Source organism: Trichoderma atroviride, chromosome 2 (assembly GCF_020647795.1).
Source record: "Trichoderma atroviride chromosome 2, complete sequence".
Classification (NCBI taxonomy): domain Eukaryota; kingdom Fungi; phylum Ascomycota; class Sordariomycetes; order Hypocreales; family Hypocreaceae; genus Trichoderma; species Trichoderma atroviride.
Window position 1 is genome coordinate 5105488 of NC_089401.1, and position 23192 is coordinate 5128679.

At 52.2% G+C, this 23192-nt stretch overlaps 6 protein-coding genes across 6 annotated transcripts; 4 read left to right on the top strand and 2 right to left on the bottom strand.

Moving 5' to 3' along the window:
• Window positions 1-860: 860 nt before the first annotated feature.
• TrAtP1_004499 (uncharacterized protein) lies at window positions 861-7719 on the bottom strand. The gene is made up of 5 exons (XM_066112328.1): window positions 6246-7719; window positions 5114-5867; window positions 4196-4630; window positions 3933-4090; window positions 861-3852 (listed from the first exon to the last, which is right to left on the bottom strand). Exons 2-5 carry the CDS (start codon window positions 5127-5129, stop codon window positions 1501-1503), a joined length of 2961 nt encoding a protein of 986 aa, XP_065968411.1. The 5' UTR covers window positions 5130-5867; window positions 6246-7719; the 3' UTR covers window positions 861-1500.
• A 2010-nt stretch (window positions 7720-9729) lies between these two features.
• On the top strand, window positions 9730-11214 carry TrAtP1_004500 (uncharacterized protein). Its single transcript, XM_014084006.2, has 3 exons — window positions 9730-10212; window positions 10274-10953; window positions 11012-11214. The coding sequence occupies exons 1-3, from the start codon at window positions 9791-9793 to the stop codon at window positions 11068-11070; spliced, it is 1161 nt and encodes a 386-aa protein (XP_013939481.2). The 5' UTR covers window positions 9730-9790; the 3' UTR covers window positions 11071-11214.
• A 251-nt stretch (window positions 11215-11465) lies between these two features.
• TrAtP1_004501 (uncharacterized protein) lies at window positions 11466-12695 on the top strand. The gene is made up of 3 exons (XM_014084007.2): window positions 11466-11628; window positions 11694-11783; window positions 11837-12695. The coding sequence occupies exons 1-3, from the start codon at window positions 11541-11543 to the stop codon at window positions 12541-12543; spliced, it is 885 nt and encodes a 294-aa protein (XP_013939482.2). The 5' UTR covers window positions 11466-11540; the 3' UTR covers window positions 12544-12695.
• Window positions 12696-13248: 553 nt separating this feature from the next.
• On the top strand, window positions 13249-17702 carry TrAtP1_004502 (uncharacterized protein). Its single transcript, XM_066112329.1, has 2 exons — window positions 13249-15996; window positions 16068-17702. The coding sequence occupies exons 1-2, from the start codon at window positions 13888-13890 to the stop codon at window positions 17454-17456; spliced, it is 3498 nt and encodes a 1165-aa protein (XP_065968412.1). The 5' UTR covers window positions 13249-13887; the 3' UTR covers window positions 17457-17702.
• Window positions 17703-20049: 2347 nt separating this feature from the next.
• On the top strand, window positions 20050-21461 carry TrAtP1_004503 (uncharacterized protein; the record flags this gene model as incomplete). Its single annotated transcript, XM_066112330.1, has 2 exons — window positions 20050-20548; window positions 20680-21461. 2 exons carry the CDS (start codon window positions 20050-20052, stop codon window positions 21459-21461), a joined length of 1281 nt encoding a protein of 426 aa, XP_065968413.1.
• Window positions 21462-22269: 808 nt separating this feature from the next.
• TrAtP1_004504 (uncharacterized protein) lies at window positions 22270-23059 on the bottom strand (the record flags this gene model as incomplete). The annotated part of the gene is made up of 4 exons (XM_014083417.1): window positions 22270-22424; window positions 22490-22773; window positions 22864-22909; window positions 22966-23059. The coding sequence occupies 4 exons, from the start codon at window positions 23057-23059 to the stop codon at window positions 22270-22272; spliced, it is 579 nt and encodes a 192-aa protein (XP_013938892.1).
• Window positions 23060-23192: the final 133 nt, after the last annotated feature.

The following is a 23192-nucleotide window of genomic DNA, read 5'->3' on the forward strand; positions in this document are numbered from 1 at the left end:
CATCACGTCCCATGCTTTTTTCGCGCCACAAAGTATGGAGAACAAATAAGAAAACTCCCTAACCTACATGGTAACAAAAATCCCCTTACATGAGTAAAATTAAAATAGCAGCAAAAAAAACGCCAAAGAAATCACAGAGCATAAAAGAGAAAGAGAAACAAGAAACGACGTGTACCGTGCCCGTGTTCCGTGGACGTGCCTGGTGCGCGTGCGTGGACTTACACCAAAAAACGCCTCCGACAGTCACGCGAAATAACGCCCACCGCGCGCGTCTCTTCACCAAAACCACACGTTCTCCTCTACAAGAAAAGGAAAAGGAAAGAAAAGAAAAAAACGCCTCCAGTCAAACAATGCGCCTCTCGCATCGCCACACACCCCCCTTGTACCGCGTGTTCGCGATAAGTTCCCCCCGACAGATAAGTCACCAGATCTCTCTTCCACGCTTCGCCTCACCTTTTTTCGCGATGCCACCGCCGGGTCTCTAGGACCTTGCATAAAATTGGGTAGCTCCCGATCTTGCAGCTTGCGTGCCCCCGTTGCCCGCACGCGCGTCTGAGGAACCAATAAAACCCCCCCCCCCCCCCATGCAACCACAGATGTCATGCCCTCTCTGTGACATTCTGTAGATTACGGTAGAACCTAGACGATTCTCTGCTTAGTGCCGTGACTTTGCATCCCTTCGGTGGTGGTGAGGGGTTTCCCAAACCAGGGACGCAGCGAATAATGGCCGTTTGTGCGGCTGCACCTACGTGCTTTACATATGCAAGTCGTCAAATTGATGAAACGGCAGATTGTAACCCCTCTATTTAAATCCATATCTAAATCCATATCATCGCCAGAGCTCATCGCTGCAGTTGCGACTACATCAGCAAAGGCTGTTTCCAAGTGCAAAGCACATGTAAAGCATCACGGCTTCGCCGGTAAACGTCATAGTAATCACGCGCCCTGCTCATTCGCCAAAACTTGGTCTCATCACAGTCAGTTAACTGCTAAATGCTCTGCAACAAAAGTCACGGGGCGAGTAAAGGGGAAAAGTGTCCTCGTTACTTGGTGATATTTCCATCTGTATACTGAGTCTACCTGGTATCAAGAATAGTGATCAATGCATTGTTTTAATCTTCATGTCCGCTTGACACGAATACTAGAAAACTTCCACCTGCTAACAAAAGAAAACAACAAAACGCCAATCGCATGAGAAGAAAAAAAGATGTCATAAGAGCATTCCTGATACTGCTTCTAAAAAATATACTGTGCAATATGTGATGCTTCCGGCCCAACGCCTACCAATGCATACTGCATCCAAAGCTGCATATACATTACCACCGCTTCATAGGGTATCTATCGCAAGATAGAAAGATATTCGAGAAAATCCGTATAGGGAAAGACGGAAGAAAGAACAAAGAGGAGAGAAAGAGGCAAGGAAACTTGCAAGGAGGGTATGTCGTAACCAAAAGAAGAAGAAAATGCTGGTAGTGTACTGTAAGGAAAAGCAGCGCCGTTTTAGTATTGCTGCATATTAGATACTGATTGCGGGTATCCACCATGCTGGCTGGGCGCCATCATGGAGCCCATGGAGTTGGCTGAGAGGGTTCTCCCATGTCCGTACGGTGCCGAAGCGATAGAGGCTCTGTGCTGGACGTATTGCTGGGGAGTGAGGCCAGGGGACCGCTGAGAGCTGGGCGAAACCGCAGCAGGCTGCCATGGCATGGTCGCCGAGTCTTGTCTCCTGTGGCCAACGTGCTCTGTCGGTGTTCTCGGCGGTGGCACTTGCGCTGCAGGGGGCGCAGGCTTGCGAAGCACCGGAGGGGCACCGTAGTTTACTGTTGGTCCAAAGTTGACGTTTGCCATGCCGAAGCCGGGAGAATAGTGGGCATCCGGATCAGCACCGCCGACCGTCTTCAAAACACCCGCGCGAGGTCGGTCCACAAAAGGTTGCTGAAGCTCGTTGGTCAACTCGTTGCCAAACTCGAGATGCATCGGTGGCTGAGGAGGGAGGAAGCCGTCGTATTGAGCTCGAGATTGGGTAGTATAATGATCGATAATGTCGTTGGGAGTGATACTCTGGTGTTTATTGTCATAAGAGCCAGGTCTCATGGGCAGAGGTTTCCGCTGAGGGTGTCCTTGCCGATATCCGGGAGAGCCACCGTTTGGAGGGTAGGCAGCATAGCGATCATTGGGGTAGGAGGTTGCATGAGGAGGCGGTAGCGGGCGCTGGCCATGATAGGCATCTCCTGTGGACGGCCTCTGGTCATAGTCGTCATGCGAGTAAGGCACTGTGGGGCCGTACGGAGATGGCTGTCGCTGGTTGGATCGATTGGAGTAGCCAGTGGGCGGGCGGTCGCCGTCTTGGTTACTATGGTGGCTGTGGTGACTCGGCGGAGGGTTCAAGGAATGGGCAGATCGATTCTCGTTGGCGTAAAAGGTGTTACCGTCGCCGCCGTGAACCGGAACTGGTGGTGGCGGCGCGGTGTGGTAGGAATCTTCATCGTCGTCATCTGGGATATCGGGAACTCCTGGCAGAGCAATTCCGCCAGCCTTGGCCATTTGGGCCAGGGTGCCCTGGGACAGGCGGTTGTTGGCTCGTCGAAGGTCGGGTGAGTGATATGGCGCGTTGCTTGGGCGATCCGAGGGAAGGCGGTTCATGACCGGAGGTCGAACGACAGGTTCCGGCGTGCGGATGGCTCCATTGCTGCTCTCAATGGGCTCGACATAGCCGTTTGGTGTGACTGCCCGGCCCTCATCCGAGCTTGAGCTTCCCACTCGCCCAGCCATTTCCAAGGGGGACTGGTCATTTGGCAAAGAGCTGGAGTCGGTCGAGATTGGGCTAGCCGAGTCCGAGGAATTGCGGAAATCGTCGTCGGCAATACCCACTGCTCTGGGCTTGTTGTTGTAGCTCAGTCTAGCGCTAGCTCTGTGCGAAGACGAAGAGGGAGAGTAAGCCCGGCTTCCATCTTCGATTGAGTTCATTCGCGCGCCAGTGGCATCCTTGAGACGCTTTCGCCACTCCCTCTCATCCCAGGTCGAGCTCTTTTCATCATGCAAGAGCGTCACAACGTCCTGCAGTTCCAAGTAGCCGTACTTCTTGTGCTTGGGCATGGCAAACATGAGTGACCTGGCATCAAGCACGCTAGCAACAATTCTGCCCGGGCGGCCGTACAGGCCAAAAGTATCCCAGGTCGGAAACAAGAAGCGGAGCATCATCTCGAAGCCGCTGACAGCGGGGCGTGTCTCGGGCATGATGAAGACAAATCCTTCCGAGGATGACGGTGGCGTGGAATGAATTGAAATGGTGCCTTCGATCTTGACGAGAGTAGAAGCGTCTATCAGAGACTTGGCTTGGGGGTAGATTGCATAGGCAGAGTAGGCTTCGCTGATGGAGGCGACAGGCTTGGTCTTCTTTTGCTTCTTGCCTTCGATCTTGACATCGTAGAACTTGACATCTCCTCTGACGACGCGAGCATGAGATCGATCATAGGGAGCCTTCTTTTTCAACTCCTTTTGAAGCTTGTTGTATTCTTTTTCGTCAGGCGGTGTGATGACACACCAGCAGCGTCTCCATGGCACGCCAGCACCGAATCGGACTCTGACCCAGGCCCCTATCGTAACTTTGGATCTCTCCATCATGACGTTGATGTTGTTGAGATATTTGGCCTTGCCGGCGATCAGGGCGCCAGTATAGGCTTCCTGGAGGGCCGCATGCTCATACATGGCCAATCGGATAGCTGATGTCCATTGGACAAGTGAGTCATGAGATGTGAAATGCAGCAAGTACCGATTCCTGCCAGCGGTGGAAAGGCTGAGGATGTTTTGCAGCGGCTGCTCATCGCTAGATCGAGTTGGCAGCGAGTCAATCTGCAAAAGTGAGGAAAAGGGGAATGTCAGTGTCTCGCAGTCAGGGCAAGCAGAGCACGTGGGGGTTGGGGGTGTCTTACCACTTTGAGTGAGGCATCTGTGAGGTTGATGAATTTGGGAAGAACCTCGCCATCTTCGCCGGCGGCATCCAATTCTGCGGCATCCCACAAAGAGAGCACAGTGCCGACGAGTTGCGCAAAGCTTTCGGTCCACGTTCTGTCGGGATTCGGCTTGCCCTCTGTATAAAGCGTATAAAGTTAGCCAATCCGTTTTTATATCAATCGTCGATGGATACGCTAGCCGATGGGAATGAAAGTCAATAGATTGATGGATTGAAACATACGTGTGTTCTGGTCATCCAGCTTCAAAAAGTAGCCCTCGTGGTACAGCTTGTTGGAGTGGCTGTTGAGCAGCGAAAAGATGGGCTGCAGCTCCGGAATCGTGTCCTGGTTGACCTCCATGACCATTGGCTGGTAGGTCTGGATCATGGACATGGGTCGTGCGCTATTCCGCGACGGACTGTTCCGGCTGCGGCGGGGAGGCTCGACGTTGTTGATGTCGGCGCTGTTGATGTCGACGCTGTTTACTGGGCTGCCATAGTCCGACTGCGACGGCGGCGTGGGAGGGCTGCGCAGCGAGATGTGCGCGAGCGAGTGACGCTTCTTGACCTTGGTTTTTAAGTCCTTGGACAAGGGAGACTCGCCGTCCGAGGGAGGCGTTGACGAAGGAGAAGTCGGTGTCTTGCGCCCAGCAGAAAACGAGGACATGAACGAGACAACTATAGGCCGCTGGTCAGCACGAGGAAGAAAAAGAGGCTAGCATGGACAGGCAGGCCATTGGGACATGCTTATTGCGGTAAGCAGTGGTGTTCAGCGGCAGATCCATCCATCCCGTCTGGTCTCGAATTGTGAGCAGCGCCGAACAGAGCCACCTTGGCGGCGCGTACAGGTGACAGGTGGCGGGTGGCAGCAGGTCGCACACGCCGCAGTACACTGTACGCTCTGCTGCACAACAGCCAGACGGGGCGCCAAAGACAGCCAAGAGCGCTGCGCAACAGCCAAGCGTTTTGGTGCGTGGAGGCCAATGATGCCACCGGCCCTTTCTGCGCAGCGCAATGCTGGGGTCTAGCGAGGGAAATGGAGCCTACAAGGAGGGCCAGGCTAGAGGCTAGGGGTCCTTGGGGGCGCTGGTAGGGGTGTGGGAGGGGCATAGTGACGAATGCGTAAATGACGGGCGAGACAGGAATGGATGGGGCACGAACCTCGATTGCGACCCATGATGGCGATGCGGCCGATCCGTGGACCAAGACACGCAAGACGTCGATGAGCGAGCGGTTATGCGGGATGCTGACGAGAGCACCGCGATGTCATGTACAGACACTATACTCTGCGATGATGGCGGACGATGGCGAGCAGTTCCAACACCGTCTCGTCTTTTCGATATTCGTCCCTTCGGCCCCTAGTCGTATCGTATTCGGAGCCGATTCCTCCGGCCAGGAATGCAATAGTCGATAATGGTAAATGCACAGCTCAAAAAGGGGGAAGGCTGCTATTGGCGGGACCCAGCGACTCGAGCGAAAAAAAAAATTAAGACAGCTGAGCTTATTCGCAGTGGTCGCGGGCTAGATAAAGTAGGCGTCTGTCAAAAGAGTGGCGATCCACGACGCACCCTGAGGCCTTTTTTTCTTTCTTTCTGTTTTTCTTTCTTTTCCCTGTGTAAATGATTTGGCGTGAAAGATGCTCTTGGCCTCGTAGCGAATGTTTGTTCCAGGACCTTTGTTAGTATCCGGGAGGGCCTCGTGAGACAAGCACGCGACAAGATTGCCTCGTATCGTGTTGATTTAGTCGAACTGCGGTTAGCGCTTGGCGGTTTGATGCTTTGTTGCGCTGCTTTGGGGCTCTCTTCCCAATCGATTTTGCCGTCTTCTTCTTTGGGAAGGAGAAGGCGAAAGAAAGAAAAAAACGAGAGACAATGCAGCAGTACAGACTGGGGAAAAGAAAACGAGCGTCTAGTAACTATTTATCATTAACGGCCTCTTTCATGCAAAACGACTGTGGAAAAGCCGTTTCTATGGGGGCGGGCTCCCAGGCGGCGGATATGCCGGAGCCATCAAGCACATTGGCATGACAGCAGCATGACTAGGAACACCCGGGCTGGAGCACACAACAAAAAAAAAAAAGCCAAGCACAAAGGGCTCCGCTTCGATTCAGGAGCGCCTCATAACGTTTTTGTCTTTTTTTTCTCGTGGTCTTCTCCAACTTGTCCGGGGCGGGAGTCTGGCAGCCACGCGTGCAAGTATAAGCTCGCGCCGTTTCTGGCGGGCTTATACCGACAAGCCACGGGCCACGGCACGGCGGATGGAGCAACTGGGAGCCCATTGGAATCTTACTCACCAGGTACCGGTACTCTATGCGTCTCACTGGCTCAGGAGAATGAGGGGAGAGGATGCTATGCTCGAGCTGTTAAGCCGTGGCGTATTTGCTTCGGTTTTTTCAGTTTGCTGAAGGCGCAGTCATACGATGCTGCGAGCCACTCGAGTCTTCGTCAGCGCTTCGGTCTGTATCCAATGGGCGACGGTGCTCGTATCAGATGTGCTGTTGGCGCTGTTCTGCCAAGGGCCGGAATGAGTGCAGCCAAGAGCCAAGACAAGTCCAAGAGAAATAAAGCAACTCTGAGCTGCTCCTTTGCCAGCGGCCAACCCACTTTTGAAGCTTTTCCTGCTCGTCGTCGTCGTGTCCAATTCCTTGACGTCCTTCCACGTCGTTGCCAAGACGGTTCTAGATTCTCTGTGACGGCGCGGGAGCATGCATGCTCGACGTCACCGGGTGAGTGGCAGCTGAGGCGGCGCGCACTAAGCAGGCGATCTCGAAGCCCACAAACGTTAAAACCGGGAGCTGAAAATGGAGAGACAAGATCGTCACCACGACGTCGCAAGATCCAGAATCGCAGAAGCAGCCACACCAGAGGCCGAGGGGGGGAGGGAGGCTGGAGAGCTATTTAAGCAACCACGGAAATAGCCTGCCCAGGTCTCTTTTGCCCTTTTCGCTTGATCCTCTATTACGGATACGGAGGCCAAGCTATTAGACGTAGGTAGATGCCGCGTACAAGCAGAATGGGCAGCGCAGCGAGCCCCATATTGAGACAACTATGCACGCAAATACGGGGATATATACGGGGCCGAGACCAACTGGCGGCGCCTACAGCCAAGTAGACGACGGTGTTGGCCAGGAGGTGATACCTACAGGCCCCTCTACCAAGAAGCAGGCGGTGCTAGCCAGGCGCTGTTGATTTGCGTAACGAAATAGCGCCTCTCTCGAGTGCACAACCACAGGCGGCTTTTGCGTGCAATTCTGCGCCCGCAGTGGATAACACGCAGTCTCTCCGTAAATTTGAAAGCCACTATCATCAGGTAGCTCCGGATGCCCCGTATATGTGGCAGTGGGGCTTCAGGTTTCTCAAGGACCCCCAAGGCCCCTATCGAGCGAGCCGGATACATGTATTTGACCTCTATCCAACGAGCCTGGAAGCACGAGCCTTTCTGTATTGATGCTACTTTTAGCCCACTAATCTTGCCAATAGCGTCGTTGACTCTTGGAATGGCAGTCCAGAACTCTTACCGGCTGGCTTGCGTTTGGCCTTGGAAGTTGCAAGTAGGTACCTACATTGCCTGGAGCATGCCCTGCTGCGAATGCTATCGTTGAAACGCTGCACGACCCATGTCTTTGCCCGGGTTTTGGGAGGCCCTCCTCTCAAATCATATCCACCAGCAAGGGCCATGACGCCTGCCTGCCTTGCCTTGCCGCCAGAAATAATTCCACGGCCCTGTTGTTTCGGGCCCTTCTAGCCGCCGCGCATCACTGGCTGTCAAAAGCCCGCCAGACGCAGGCAGAGGTTAAGTAGTCGCAGCGTTTTAAATCATTCCACCGCCTTGCAGCAGCTTCTGGCCTGCCGCTTCTGGCCAAGTATACCTAGCGCCACGCGACGATGCAGGAACTTGCGCACCTTTTTTTAGCATTGCATTTGATTCCTTTCTCCTTCTTTTGATACCACCCCGATCCAAGGTTCTGTAAAAAGCCCCCTGCATTTCTCGGTTAATTCCAGGTCAGTAGGTACCACGAGCTTCATTTCTGTCTCCCGGCCTGCCGAGCCACTCCGGAGATGCTGCTAGGTAATTTCTACGTTTGAAGCCTATATAATGACACGGCGCCGGGTTTGGAATAGCGGACGGAGGCTACCGTGGCAGCTTTCTACCCATTGGGGAAGACTCCAAACTCATTACACCGAGAGTTGGTACTTGGACGCTGCAACGTTGTACAGAGTACATGCATCGCCATCGCGAAGCGAAATCGGGAAACGCCCGGGATTCAGACGGCGGGTAGCACAAACCAGCCATTGAAACTCGAGTCCTCTGCCAATGAGACGCGCCGAGTGTCTCTAGGTTCGAAGCCTCACCGCAAAAAAGCTTGACATCAATGTCTAAGACACCGCCAGCATGACTCTTGCACACAGCAAAGAGTAGAAACAAGAGTCACGTCAGCGCTTGTCCTTGGTTGCTTTCGGGAGCGGCACCGTTGCCAAAAACTCATGGGCCACTGCCGCTGAGGTACCCCGTACAACAGCCAAAGATTAAAAAAAGAAAAATGCCAGACAATGATTCCTGTATGGATGAGGAAACATTCTGCATCGAATGGCTCGTGCTGACGACCCAGGAAAGGGCAGCAGTGGTACGTCTTAGCCCCAAGCTGCCAACGCAGTCTGACGTCATTTGAACCCCTTAAACAGAAAAGAACGTTGAAGCTATCGATTCTTTTTTGGATCTCACGATAGTGCGCCTGCGATCATGATCGTGAAATGGTCCAAAAATTGACTCCCATCGAGGGGCTATTGCAATTGCACCATTATCTACGCGTCAGAGCAAGACCTAGCCACTTCTTTACCCCAGGCTAAGGCGATTCCGGGACCCATGCCATCTTTGCTTCTGCTTTCGCCTGCCTCCAATCAATCAATCAGCTTCTCTGCTGCGCAGTGTCCATCTTCAGGCCCGAGCCGATCGCCACGCTGAAACATACGTCAATGAGTTCCAAATCGACGGGCGATGAAAAAAAAAAAAAAAAAAGGCCATCGTGCGCTACTATTCTTAGGATGCGCCCGGATTGGGTACTGCTCCGCCAGCGCGCTGCCCCGTAGCTCCCGTACCACTTGTGTAATCGGTACACGTAGCCAATTGCTTCCATGTTTTCCTTGTCCTTCGCTGGCGATCCTCAGATCAGACACACCTCGCACACTCCCCACTCGCCACGGAGCCCAATAAGGTCAGATAGACGCCGACAGTCGGTGTGCTGATCAAGGTCTCATCGACAGATTGACTGACGTGGTACCTACTTTCGTATTCCCTGCTTGGATCTTGTATTGCTGCGGAACATTCGGGCTGTCGGGCTTTCTGGCGGCGCTCATGTGCCCTCTTGTTTCATTTCCGTTGAAATTAGAAACGTCGAGGCTGTTCCTCCGCGGTAATTTGACTCTCTGCTTTTATATGGCAGCTGCCATTCCAAGTTCCGACATGACTTACATGGGTCCTCATATCGCGCATGGCCGCCTAGGCTATGCCATTACAAATGCATACATCGTTAAGCGACATTAGACAACCAACAGTCGAAATAGGTTGAGCCCTTGTCAATGATATACGTCTTCTGCTGTTAGCAGCATTACTCGCACTTTCAAGGATAGGACCATTAATTCTTTTGTAAATCGATGGGATGTCAAGAAAATGTAGGGTAGGATGCATCATGCAGCTCACATAACACGCATATCACGTGCGATGGAGCGCCATTGTCTCAAGCTCCGATCTAGCTGCTGATGTCCAGAACATCTCCTGATAGCATTCGGGAACCGTCACAAGGCTGTCGCCAGCGACCCCAACGGGTCAGCATTGCTGTACATGGTTGGAATGCGCACATCAACATCTCCTACGCTGGCGGCTTTTCTGACCTCTTCATCGCGTCCAAAGCAGCTCCCAGCTGTGCTGTGGGGCCGCGGGGGGAGATGCTTCGTCTCTGCGGCGTCGCAATCGCCATCACGCTATGCGAAATCGCCGTTCCGCTTTGAGACGGGCATTGGGCTGTTTGCAAAGCGATCCCCTCGGCCGTTTCCTCCTCCTTTCTTGTCTCCTCCATCCGTCTCCTTCTCAGATCCTCTAAGTACCCATCACCAGAGTCGGGATCGCCGACCTCACGCAACTATCAATGGAGAGCTCATCAGAGGACTCACAAATGGTGATGATGCCGTGTATGCTAGCGACTATTTCATATGTACAAACGATGGCGTAGGCGCGTGGGCAGCGCGTCCAAGAGGTCATGCTGGGTAATTTTCCTGTGACGTGGTGATCCGTACTGTAAGAACGCGGCCCTGACGGATATGACAGATTGTGGTCGCGACTAGTATTGCACTTCTGGGCCGCGGCCATTGAAGAAGAGTCGACCAATAGCCTATTCCAACAAGTGGCCTACCAGCCCGACCCCGTTGCGTCTCTTCAGACGGCATACGAGCAAACACAGGAAGCGACTGGCGCTCATAACTGGCAGGGGACCACAACAGTGTGTGGCGCCCAGCTGCATTACAGGACGGCGATGGATGCGGGGCGCGAAGTTGCCATGCCAGTTCTATACGTGACAAACCTCGGCGATGGCCAAGTCTTGGTTCTCCGGCCTCGAGATAAGGAGATCATCTATAAAACCACGGAGCAATGGCACTGGTTTGACTGTCCACGCCAGCTCGGTACTAATAGTCCCGATACGCCGAAGCAGAACGCAGTGGTTGACATAATAGATTTGGAAGAGGGCGACGTGGTCCTGGCAATGAGCGATGGTGTTATTGATAACCTCTGGGCGCATGAAATTGCTGCCAATGTATTTCAAAGCATCAAAGCGTGGGAGGATGGGAAAGCCGCTGATACCAAAGGGGATCGCACAGGTGGTCGCAATGGCGGCATGGCTCTTGCGGCTCAGAACCTAATGGCAGCTGCCAAAGTGATAGCATTGGACCCGTATGCAGAGAGCCCATTTATGGAACATGCCATAGAAGAAGGCCTGGCCAGTGTAGGAGGTTGGTACACATTCATTCCTCCAACTCTCGTGACACATACTTACTTATTGGTGAATAGGCAAATTGGATGACATCAGCGTCGTCGCAGCATTATGTGTTAGAGACAGGGAACAATAGGATTGCAAAGCTGAGCTTTTCTTGACGTTTAGACATCGCAGACATGTTTTTTGTGGATTTTTATTAAGACTATCGAGTTTATTAGCAACATGGCAGCTATGGGGCACGTATATAATGAAGCTAGGTAATAAATCTTTTTGGCTGAAGAGTGTTAATAGTATATATCTGTGGTAATACGAATTGATCTTGAATTGTTGAAAAGTATAGCTCCCGTCTTACACGGCGTCAAGGCGCCTGAAGCTTGAGATGGAGTTGGACAGATGCTGGCGCAAAGAGCGGGGCGAGAGGAAGCTGCACGTTCCCCACTCTTATCGTACGTGCTCCACTATCGGATAAGAAAGTTATTTGCAGGGACCTCTGAAATTTATCTGCATGGACTTCGTTCTTGCTGCGCCGATAGATTCTTCTGGGTCCTCATTTTTCTTCCTCCTCTAAATTCATTCGGCGTTGGCAGCAGAAGATAGTTCAAAATGAGAGGAAAACGGTCAAAACAATATCGCAAGCTCATGGAGCAATTCTCCATGACGTTTGGCTTTCGCGAACCATATCAGATTCTAGGTTTGTCCCTGCGAATGTCTCTAACGGTTATTCACCAGCAAACTGACGGATTTCGGAACGCGTAGTGGACGCGGAAATGGTCAAGGATGCGAATAGATTTACCATGGATCTAGCGCCTGCATTGGAAAGGACAGTTCACGGAAAAGTGAAGCCATGTGAGCAACGGCGCCATCGGGGAACCCAGGATGAAGGCTTACAACGTTATCAGTGATTACTCAATGCGAAATCCGAAAGTTATACGCAGATAAAGACCAGCCTGGTGGCAATGCAGCGATTGAGTTGGCAAAGACATTCGAGCGAAGGCGCTGCGGCCACCACCCCGACCAGTACCCCAAACCTCTCGAGACGATAGAGTGCATGCAGTCCGTCGTCGATCCCAAGTCAACAGGCGAGAACAAACATCGCTACGTGGTCGCAAGCCAAAGTCTGGACGTTCGAAGAATGCTACGAGGAATCAGAGGCGTCCCGCTGATATACATTAAGCGGAGCGTCATGATCTTGGAGCCCATGGCAGACGAGAGTGTGCAGATCCGAGAGCGAGAGGAGAAACGGAAATTCAGAGCAGAGCTCAAGAAAACGCAGGGCAAGAGGAAGCGCGACGACAAAGAGGACAAAAATGAGGGCGAGGCCGATGGTGACGGAAGCGACAGCGACGAAAACAAGGCGACACCGGCATCCGGATCAGAAAAGAAGCCTAAAAAGAACAGAGGAGCCAAAGGGGCGAATCCGTTGGCGATGAAAAAGAAGAAAGCCCAGCCAGTACCGAAGAAGGCAGCTGAAAAGAAGCCAGATGCCGAATCAGATGCACCAGCCAAGCGGAAGCGAAGAAGAAAGGCCAAGCCAGAGAATGGCGCAACAAATAACGCGTCAGAGCCGAGCACGGCTGTTCCCAGCAATGGCGGAGAGGAGAGCTGAAGGGCTATTTACTAGAAAGTCTGAACCGGGCTGGAGTCATTATCGCGGACAATGGAGCATTGGACGGCGCTCCTGTGATTGAATACTACGGAGTTATAATAATGTGATATCAAGCACTTACCAAAATAGATAGAAGCGAATGTAAATATGGGTACGATTATTACGAGCTGCAGTCAAGAGTCTGTCTGCTGACGATTGCAGGATTCATGTGCCTCAAAGTGTATGGAATGCAGATTGAATGCCATTGCTGGTGAGTTGTCTTGAAGCAGGGAGAGGACAAATCGTCCCCTTGAGCATAAGTAACGCGTGCTATTTCCTCTGATAGTGATTCAAGATTTTTTTTAAGGATAGAATAATACGTATTAGAAACAGCTTGTTTGGTTGAACTGAGCAAATACCAACATTTATAGGATGGGCGGTTTCCCTTGGAAAACTGCCGCTAAGCTACGCCAACGCATCACATGTATAGATAGATAGCTGTTACCGTTCGCTGCGGATACCTAGGTGGATATGGTAGTAAGCACAGTAGGACAAGGACGATAAAAAGGAACGAAGAGGTAACAAAATAGGACTAATAGAGAAAAGAATTGAAAAGAGGAAAAGGGACGTTTCAAGCGACGAATTAGGAAAGCTGGTGCTCCGCCCCCCACGCGGGGACTGACTCTCTTATATCCAACCATCCCTGGCTTAGAGGATGGAGGCAGTGCGCAATACCTTGTGGTTGATGTAGTAGCATCGTGATAGGATGGCTGCGAAATAGGCATTATAATCCCTGGTCATCATGCAATCTTCTTTGTAAGTAACAGGCTCGTCTCCTCCTTATGCCATCTCTATGAATACGAATGCGAGTGCGCTGCCACTCTGGAAATTGCATGTCAAGCACACGATGCGCGAGGGAGCCCGGACCGGACTAGGCCGATTCCTCTGATGCCTCCAGAATTACTGCCCAACCGCGAGGCCTCTTCCTCCACTGCTGCTTATTCGCTCAGATGAGAGTTGACCGAGGCCGTTTTACAGCCTGGCCGTGATTGGGTTGCTGGTGGTGTCAGCTAAACGCCGGATTTCGCAGCCTGAAAGCGGCAGCGCCTCCCGCTAGCTGGGCCACTAATTTTAATTTAACGACGTAACCGCACTTCTGCAACACCGCCCTCTGTACGGTTGTGCGCGCATCCATCTCCAACTTGGACTCGAGAACGACGCAGAAAAAGAAGACGGCGTTTGCTTCACAGAGCCGTGCCTCTCACCACCGCCATCACGTCCCATCCATGCCCCTCGCGTGTGCCGCCCAGGTGGATGTGGACGTGATACTCAGCAACCCCTCCTCGCATCCCTTGTGACAAGACAATGGCCGGCGTCAGCCAGGATGCAGAGCCCGCGGCCGCCGGCCATGCGACTCCAGCGCCACCGACGAGCACAGCAGCAGCTGAAACCACGGCGGTTGCTGTGCTAGAGTTCGACGACTTTGGCCTGCCCATCAAGAAGTTTATAGCGCCGGTGGCAGAGACCACAGACTCGGATGCCCAAGATGCGACAGACGATGCGAATACGGGCGGCGAGGCCCGGAATGGGACACACGAAGCTCAAGAAAACGACGAGGAGACAAAAGAAGCTGCTGATAATAAGAGCGGACACACGTCAGACGGCGATGCTGGAGATGTCGATCCCAAAGATGCCGAAGAAGCGAGGGCTGCGGCCACTTCGCCCGTACAACAGGAGACCACGGCAGAGACAGGCCATAAGGAACCTTCAAGCCCATTGATAGATGCTTGGAAACCGGATCCTGTCTCGCCATCTCCAGCAAAAGGTGCTCCAGCGCCTTCTACGCCAAAGACCCCCAACAACACCACCGGATGGGGCGACAAGCATGCCCAGGCAAAATCACCCGAGGGATCCAACCAGACACACAGACGAGACATGAGCTTCTCGAGTCCCGCCAATGGAAAGGGTATCTCGGAATACTCTCATCAGCACGTTTTAATGCAACCAGAAGAACATGACAAGCCGAAAGAGGACGACGATGGCGGCTGGCAGGAGATGCCATCCTATGCCAGGTATGACATGTATGACGACGACGACCGGTTAATTGCCCGAGAGCACGATGCAGATGCGGACGAAACTTATGGCTATGCGGGGCTTGGCGGCGCTGGAAAGGGATATACACGCGTCATCATGGATGAAGATGCCGAGTCGGCAACGAGCATGGACGAGCACACACAATACTTGTTCAAGGACCCCAAGGGCACGAGCATGGGCGAAGATGACGAGGCCAGAGACGCCGTGTCCCAGATGCAGGCCACAAAAGACCTTCTCACCGAGGGCCAGAGAATTGCATACGTTGGCGTTGTTCGCCTGGAGATTGTAAACCTAGTGAAGGAAGCCGAGCTGGAAATTACAAGAGGCGCCAAAAGGCAGGTCATCATGGGCGCCGAAGCAGTCAAGATGTGGGGTCAAAAGATGATGATTCGACTCTACGCTCACATGGACATTAGCGATGCGGAGCAAATCATGATTGAGCAGCTTGCTGCCCACGGCGTCATGTCTCAAGATCTCACACCTGCTCTGCTCGCCAACTCTCGAGTTTCAAACCCCATGGCCGAAGAGAAGAGCGTCGGGTCACCCGGGACACCCAGATCTGGCCGCTACCCGCCGTCATACTCGGAGGAGGAGGAGAAACCTGCCGAGATGCCGCCGCCGTATGAAACGCACACTGGTGAGGAGCTGCCGGAGGTCAAGACACCGTCACAGATGCCGACAACAGAGAAAATCGACATTGACCTGCGGTGGACAATTCTGTGCGATTTGTTCTTGATACTCATTGCAGACTCAATATACGATGCTCGGTCAAGAACCTTGCTGGAGCGGGTCGCCAAGAGCTTGGATATCTCATGGATAGACATTTGCAAGTTTGAAAAGAGAGTGACGGATGCGTTGGAGATACAGCAGGCGGCCGAAAAGGAAAATTGGAATGAAGAAGAGCACATGGAGCACCGGAGAAAGATGGCCCTCAAGAAGAGATATATCATGATGGGCCTGGCCACCGTGGGAGGCGGCCTTGTAATTGGTCTCTCGGCTGGTTTACTTGCCCCTGTCATCGGAGCTGGTTTAGCAGCTGGCTTTACAACTATCGGAGTCACCGGTACAAGCAGTTTCTTAGCTGGAGCAGGAGGAGCAGCCATCATCACGTCCAGTGCAGCGGCCTCAGGAGGCATCATTGGAGGCAGGGCAGCCGGTCGCCGAACCGGCGCTGTCAAGACCTTTGAGTATCGGCCTCTACACAACAACAAACGTGTCAATCTTATTGTCACGGTGTCGGGCTGGCTGACGGGAAAAGTCGACGATGTCCGCTTACCGTTCAGTACGGTTGATCCTATAATGGGCGATATGTACTCAGTATTGTGGGAACCAGAAATGCTTCGTAGTATGGGTGATACCATTAACATTCTGGCTACTGAGGTGAGCATCATTTTGAAAAAGCGGGATCTAAAATTTTCTATAGCTTGAAACTAATGATGGAATCCATTTAGGCACTTACTCAAGGTCTACAGCAAGTCCTGGGCAGTACGATCCTTGTCAGTCTGATGGCAGCTATCCAGCTTCCTGTGGTTCTGACTAAACTCTCCTACCTCATTGACAACCCCTGGGCAGTATCCCTGGACCGTGCAACAGCGGCAGGCCTTATTCTGGCAGATTCGCTCATAGAACGAAGCTTGGGCACACGACCCATTACTCTTGTCGGATATTCACTCGGTGCTCGAGTCATCTTCTCCTGTTTGAGAGAGCTTGCGAGAAAGGGCGCATATGGACTTGTCCAAAATGTGTACATGTTTGGATCGCCAATCGTGGTGAACAAGGATGAATTCCTCAAGGCACGATCAGTGGTTTCCGGCCGCTTTGTAAACGGGTATAACCGCAATGACTGGATTCTCGGCTATCTCTTCCGGTTGACAAACGGAGGTATCAAGAAAGTCGCCGGATTAGGTCCTCTGACCGACTGCCCGTGGATAGAAAGTATTGACGTGACAGACCTCGTGGCCGGCCACATGGAGTATCGTAAGGCCATGCCATCTCTTCTCATCAGATGTGGGTGGCTCGTTACCAGCGAGGAGTTTTCGGAAATTGAGGACCCAGATCCCGATGATCACCAAGGACGACAGCGAGAGCTCATCAGTGAGATTGAAGAAGCACGCAGAGAGCTAGAGAAGGAGGGCAAAGCAGAGAAGAGGGGGAGCAAGTTTGGAATATTCGGCCGGCGCAAGAAGGGAGAACGACAGGAATGGGAGATTTACGAAGATTCAGGCAAGGGCCCAGCCAAGGACGAAAAGAAGACGGAAGGCAGCGATGGCAGCAATTATGGCGTGCTGTTTGACATTGACGCCATCCGAGCGGAGCTGGCTAAGGAGACGGAGAATGATGGAGGGGAGGAGATTCAAGTCAAGGAAATCAAGTCGACGCTTCCGCCGATGAAACTTGACTACTCGCCGGTGACTTCCCCCAGGACGCCGGTGCGAGGGGCGACCCTTGGGTTACGGGACTCCTGGCAGACGTCAAAGAGCGCAGAAGTATTGCCAATACGTTCCTTGAATGGTGGCTACAGTCCGCGTGAGCCGCCGGCAACGACGACGACGACGACGCTAGGAACGCCCGCAACACAATCGCTAGCATTACGATCGCCGTATCATTATGAGCCGGACCCTCACGAAGAGGAGGAGATCTCCATGACGTTTGACACATCGTTCCACGAGCCCGTTGCTCGGCGCCACTCTGCGTTTGACGAAGAGCCGAGCAGGCCAGAGGTTAAAACGACGAATACGCTACCAACTGTACCAACTGTACCAAATGTTTCGAATCCATGGAATGACTTGGATGACGATGAGTTTGGCAAGGAGCAGGAGATTTCCATGACGTTTGCGTAATTGCTAGAACCACCTGGGGAGTGTTTATTTGACTTGCTTTTCCCTTCCTTTTCTTTTTTTTTCTCTTTGCTATATATTTTTGCGCGTCATAAATGGAGTTGGGTAATTTTTTTTTTTTTTTTTTTTTTTCACCTGCGTTTGATTTCGGTCATCATATCTCTCCACTTCCTCTTCTTGTTGCAAAGATATTTCGGGGTTCATGGAGAGGTTTAGGTGAATATGGATGGAGGATGCTATGGATGACGTATGGCTTTTTATTTATATTTGTTTTTTTGAGACTTGATGGGATCTTGATTTCATGAATGAGGGGGAAGATGTATTGATGCTGAATCTACTTGGCGCTGGGGCTGTACGATGGAGACGAGATAGATGTGCGTGGCTAGAAGGAGATGTAAAAAAGAAGGAAGAAGAGAAGAGATTTTATTAATAGAGGAAATTGCATCCAGACTATTGCCAATATTACCCATCGTTGATGTTTTATAGGACTGCTTGCCTTGATGACTCGGAAGTAAGGTTGTCTGTCATGCCATTGAGTACTACTACTGCTAGGTACATGTTGGCAGGCATTAGTCCAACGCTCTAAATGCAAGTCCAGCACCGCACCGGCTATTGAGCTGGATGGTGTGCGTTGCACGAATTGAAACAGGCTATTTCCAAGCCACCATGCAATAGCCAAGTGGGTGTCGAGGCAAAGAAAAAGCGTCGTTGGATAGGCTGGAGGATGAGGAGGTGGCCGAGTACAAAAGTCTGGATGGCTGGGCTGCAGTAGTAAGTTGGCATCAGCTCCTTTTATCACGCGGGCCAAGCCTGATTCTAGGCCAATTGGAGGCAGTGGTGGCGAGGAGCTGAAGATGGCTTTGCTTGTGTCTATTTACTCTCTACAAGCTGAACAAGCTCTGCTCCAGCTACAACCATCACTTGTCCCAAACCCCTTCAACAAGGCAGACCACAAGCCATTCACTCTCAAAACTTCCCCACCTCTACAAAAGTCAATCCCCCATGTCGGTCAGCCGCGGTGGAGCCTCTTCAGCCTCACCCGGCACCTCCATAGGCTGTCCCCCCTGGCTGCTTGGCCCTTTCTTAGCCCGGCTCCATTACTCTGAGAGGGAATCTGTTCCTAGTCCAATATGGAGTGATGGGATGTGATGTTCTTTCGCATCCTTTTTTTTCGGTGAGCAGGTGCCTCCTCTTTTTTCACTTGAGCCATCTAATCAAAGAAGTCTTGTCTTTTGAATTGTATTGGTTGTCTTATGTCTCCTTGAACCCCCCCTGGAAAGAATGTTTCTGCCCGATTCCCAATTTTCCTGCCGATCAAAAAAACTACCATCTCTCATATAGCACTAGTTTGTAAACATTTTGGCAACAAAAACGCCCTTTAGTTCCCACCAACCTGTCAGCCCGTCAGCAACTCCGACGCTTTGAGCCGATCCCCCGTTTTTTTCCCAACAGTAGCCCGCCCTTTCTTCTTCTTCGTTGCTTTGTATCTATATATATGTACATACATACCCGCTAACCGTTAACGTATGATACGTTTCCAGTTATACCTATACTTGCAACGACTCATTGCGGCGTAGTGCCTTTTTGCCCGCACGACTGGAGATGGAACTAAAAAAAAAAAAACCACCATCCCATCCAGATTGGATGCCATTTTTAGAAAGCCTCGAAGCCCACTTAAAACAACGCACTCCAGTCGTGTCTCGTTGCCCGTCACCATCTCGCCTTATCCCCTCTCTAGTGTCCTCTCCCTTTTTTTTCCATCTTTGCTCTCCTTCTTCTTCTTCCATCTCAAACGCCCAAAAAAAAAGAGGGGGTTCTGGAGGATGTGATGGCGCCGTTCGGACCCGAGCCTGGCCTGGCGCCGCTGCAACCCAACCAAGGACAATAAAAAAGGGCATGAACGTAGCCGCAGTAGAAAGCAATTGCTAGTTTCGCCCAGCAGCGGTAGCATTAGACGAGCTTCATACCTAGTAAATACCTAGTATGTACTGTAGTTCAATACAATGAATGAGTGAGCTCCATCTCCTCAAAAGCACCACGATGGAAAAAAAGAACGAAAAGTAGCCCTGCAGCTACCTATTGTCGGCAGGATCACCAGCTGCTAGCATCGTTCGCCGGCCTGGTTCCTCTAAAAAACCCCTCCCCGGGCTTACAATCTCACATCGCGTGCAGCTCTGCGCCTCTTTCGAGTCGTCGTCGTTTTTCTGGTCTGACGAGCCCACCAGCTAAACACCGACTTACACGATTCGCCCATTGCAACCCCCTGTAGGTTGGCTCTGCCCTGCGCCAACGCTCTTCTCGCTCTTCTTCTCTCTGCTCTCCGCTCTCTTCTATTCTGATTCTCTCTCTCTCTCTTTCTCTCTCTCTCTCTCTCTCTCTCTTCTGCTCTTTTTCTGCTCCTTTCCCGACGCTGTTGCAGCTAATCCGGCTGTTGTCGCTGGTGTTGGGGCCTTGCCTATTCCAGGGAAGCCTTACCACACCACCACAGCTCCCAACGGATATACCCAAGTACACATATACAGATTTCTACAGAGAAGAGGGAAAAAAAAAAAAAAAAAAAAAAAAAAAAAGAAATCTTCCAAAGCGTCCACCGGGAATGGCGAGCCCCGTCTCCAGAGGTGCTGCCACCAGCATCCCGCCGCCCAACGATGGCCCCAACGCCGCCTCTCCCACAAACAGCCTCAGCGGCGGCTCTCTCAACGGCCACGGCGATGGCGGCGCTGAAAAGGACAGCAGCAGCAGCATGGACATTCTCCCCCACGACACGCCGACATCGTCGTTTGATGTCCTCCCGAGCCCTTCGGCCACTCCTACTCCTGCGCCCAGCAATCCCGGCATCCTGCCGCCCGCATCGACAGCGACGGCCGTCAGCTTCAACAACACGGCCGCCTTTGGCCAGAACCTGACCAACCGTGTCTTTTATAGCGAGAGCAGGGCAAGGACTTTTTCTTGGACGTACGACTCCTCACTCACGAATCTGGTCAACATCTCCTGGTACGGCACAAACATCACCGGCAAGCCGTTCAACGTGTCTCAGGCGACTGTCATTGCCTCTGCTGAATTCGACGGGTCTGCGTCTCCCGAGTTTATGAAGCGTATGTTGTGCATTCTCTCTCATTTTTTGTATAAATCAAGTCTACTCTTTTTTGACGTACAGAAAGATTAAGGAAGAAGAGAAGAATATAACCCCCCCCTGGCTAACAAATGAATTAAAAAACCTTTCCAGTCAGCGACTCCAACGCAGTCCTCAACCTCACAGCCCCAAAAGTAATCCCCTGGTACGAAAAAGAAATGGTTGTCAAAATCTCATGGACAGGCCAAGACGAAGAACAAGGCTTCTCCCAATCCGGCGTCTTCACCGTCGCCCGCCAAGACGACCGCTCCTTCAGCGCCGACGACTTCACCCGCAACGTCACAAAGGCCGAGCAGGACAGGCAGGGCTTCGAATCAATCACCTCCCCGGGCAGCCAGAGCACTCCAGGGTCCTCCGGTAGCAGCAGCAAATCTTCTGGCGGCGGCGGTCTCAGCACCGGCGCCATCGTCGGCATCGCCGTGGCCTGCTCCGTCGTCGGCATCGCCCTCCTCGCGGGCCTGGTCTGGTTCCTCCTGCGCCGTAGAAGACGCCGCTCCGTGGGCGAAGGCTACAAGGCCACGCGCCAGACCACAAACTCCTTCACCGCCAAGGAGGCCCGCCCGTCCGTCGCCGAGTCGCCCATCATCGTGTCGCCCTTTTCCGACGACGGCGAGGCCCGCGGCTTTTCAAACTCGAATATTGCCATTGCACTGCCGCAGCGCGGCTCGACGCCGAGAGCGGTCCCGGCAATCAATGACGAGGGCAGTGGTAGGGCGGATCGTCCGGATTCTGCTGCGTCGGGCAACAGGTCGCGCGGCGGCATCGCTCATCTTGTCGAGGAGGGCATGACGGAGGCAGATATCCTGCGTCTGGAAGAGGAAGAGCGACATCTAGATGCCGAGATTGAGCGCGCTGCCCGGAGAGGCTCTTCTTAGACGCCCCCTGATCTCGCGAATGAGAAAAGTGATTTGGTGAATCTGGGGAGGCTGCTGTGACTTTTTTTCTCTCTCCTTCTCCCATTTTCTGCTATAATGGTCCCATGCTACCGCTATCCATCCGTGGAGTTTGTAATCTTTGTTCGTTTCCAATGACGATTTGAGCGCAATGGACGTCACCACTTATTATATATACGAGTCCATTTCCTTGGTGGCATTTTTTTTTTACTGTCAAAATTTCCCAAGACTCTGTCAAAGATGACCGTGGAAATGACTGCGACGTTTTGAAAGATAATTACCATGGTTCCTCTCACGGGCATCTCCTTTCCACGTTGTTGTACCTTTTTTTGCCCCTTCTCTTTAATCTCGATTTGTATATAGACATATACCCTCTGCGCATATCTAGCAGGTTCTTTTGATACCACGAGGGCGCCACTCGCTGTAAAAAAAACTTTAATAGAGAAACAAGGAAAATAAATGCCAACCTCAATTCTTCATTGCTTCGTATTTCCGTATCTTGCACGTGAAAAATGTAGACGGAAGAGAAAAGGGGTGAATTCGATCGATACAACTCCTTCCAGCCATGCTCCAAGGACCCAAAACGTACACTTGCTAAATAGTCCACCCCTGCCTTATCCTCATGGTGAATGTCGTCGTGGCCTCTCGACTCAAAATCCGGGCATCCTCAGACCAGCACCGTGCCACTATATCAGGGTGGCCTGGAAAAAAACAGCACACACAATTTTGTAAACTCTCTCCAATCAAAACAAGAATACCGCTCCACACACATGAATCTTTCCTTTTGATTTTACGACCTGAACATGCGGCCGACAAAGTTGCTAGCAAGGCTTGTTGCCAAGTTGGTCGATCCAAAGGCGCCCCCGGCAAAATTGCCCGCTTGACTAAACTTGTCACATCGAGAAAAGGCCAGAGTGTTGATAATGGTCAGAGCCAACGCGATAGCTATATGTCACATGTAAGTATACTGGGAAAGAGAAAAAGGTAAAAATAATAGCAGCTCTACTCACCAACAAGAGGCAGCCACAAAAACTGCAGCCGTATAATCGCCAGAATCGCCATCAATATCCACCACAGCGGCTGAATATACAGCGCCAGCCAGAAGAACCGGCTATCCGTCGAGTTGATCTCCCTCGTCCCCGGCTCCAGGCTCTCAAACACCCACTGGGAATCGCCCGTCGACGGATCGACTTCGTTCCACCACCGCAGCCCGACGAGTCGACGGCCGGCAATGTTCTTGAGGTAGTAAAAGTCGCAGGCTAGGAGGAGAATCGTAATAATGAAAATCATGATCCTGTTTTGGGAGAAGAACGTTAGTAAAGAGGGTTTAAGCCAACATCGTGGGTGGAAGGGAAGAGAAGGAGAACAAAGGGCGGCTACGCACATGCTCTGGATGATCCATAGCCCCAAGAAATATATGAGCACGCTCGCTACAATTCCGCCTATTAGTTTTACATGCGACACAATTCGACAAGGCGCTACCAACATATCCTAAAGCCCAGAAACGTGAGCAACGTAATGGGATGAGAACTGAGCCGCCAGCTCAGGGCTCCCGGCTGGGGTTGCGCGGCCGCCTCCATGGTCTAAATTGCCGGCGTCTGGTGCGGTTTGATGATGGATGCGGACGACGGAGCGGATCAATTCGTGTCAAGGCGTTGTTATGAGGTTGTTTCAGGACTTGTTCGTCATCAAAAGAGCATGAGGTATGCAGCA

What these genes read in the sequence shown, in the direction of transcription:
- TrAtP1_004499 (XM_066112328.1), bottom strand. An exon ending in GCTGGATGACCAGAACACAC is followed by an intron (nt 4,091 to 4,195) that starts GTATGTTTCAAT and finishes CGCTTTATACAG; the next exon opens with AGGGCAAGCCGAATCCCGAC. An exon ending in CAGATGCCTCACTCAAAGTG is followed by an intron (nt 3,853 to 3,932) that starts GTAAGACACCCC and finishes TCACTTTTGCAG; the next exon opens with ATTGACTCGCTGCCAACTCG.
- TrAtP1_004500 (XM_014084006.2), top strand. Translation starts at nt 9,791, where the DNA reads ATGGTTGGAATGCGCACATCAACATCTCCTACGCTGGCGGCTTTTCTG. An exon ending in CGTCCAAGAGGTCATGCTGG is followed by an intron (nt 10,213 to 10,273) that starts GTAATTTTCCTG and finishes CGGATATGACAG; the next exon opens with ATTGTGGTCGCGACTAGTAT. An exon ending in AGGCCTGGCCAGTGTAGGAG is followed by an intron (nt 10,954 to 11,011) that starts GTTGGTACACAT and finishes ATTGGTGAATAG; the next exon opens with GCAAATTGGATGACATCAGC.
- TrAtP1_004501 (XM_014084007.2), top strand. Translation starts at nt 11,541, where the DNA reads ATGAGAGGAAAACGGTCAAAACAATATCGCAAGCTCATGGAGCAATTC. An exon ending in CGAACCATATCAGATTCTAG is followed by an intron (nt 11,629 to 11,693) that starts GTTTGTCCCTGC and finishes CGGAACGCGTAG; the next exon opens with TGGACGCGGAAATGGTCAAG. An exon ending in TCACGGAAAAGTGAAGCCAT is followed by an intron (nt 11,784 to 11,836) that starts GTGAGCAACGGC and finishes CAACGTTATCAG; the next exon opens with TGATTACTCAATGCGAAATC.
- TrAtP1_004502 (XM_066112329.1), top strand. Translation starts at nt 13,888, where the DNA reads ATGGCCGGCGTCAGCCAGGATGCAGAGCCCGCGGCCGCCGGCCATGCG. An exon ending in TTAACATTCTGGCTACTGAG is followed by an intron (nt 15,997 to 16,067) that starts GTGAGCATCATT and finishes GAATCCATTTAG; the next exon opens with GCACTTACTCAAGGTCTACA.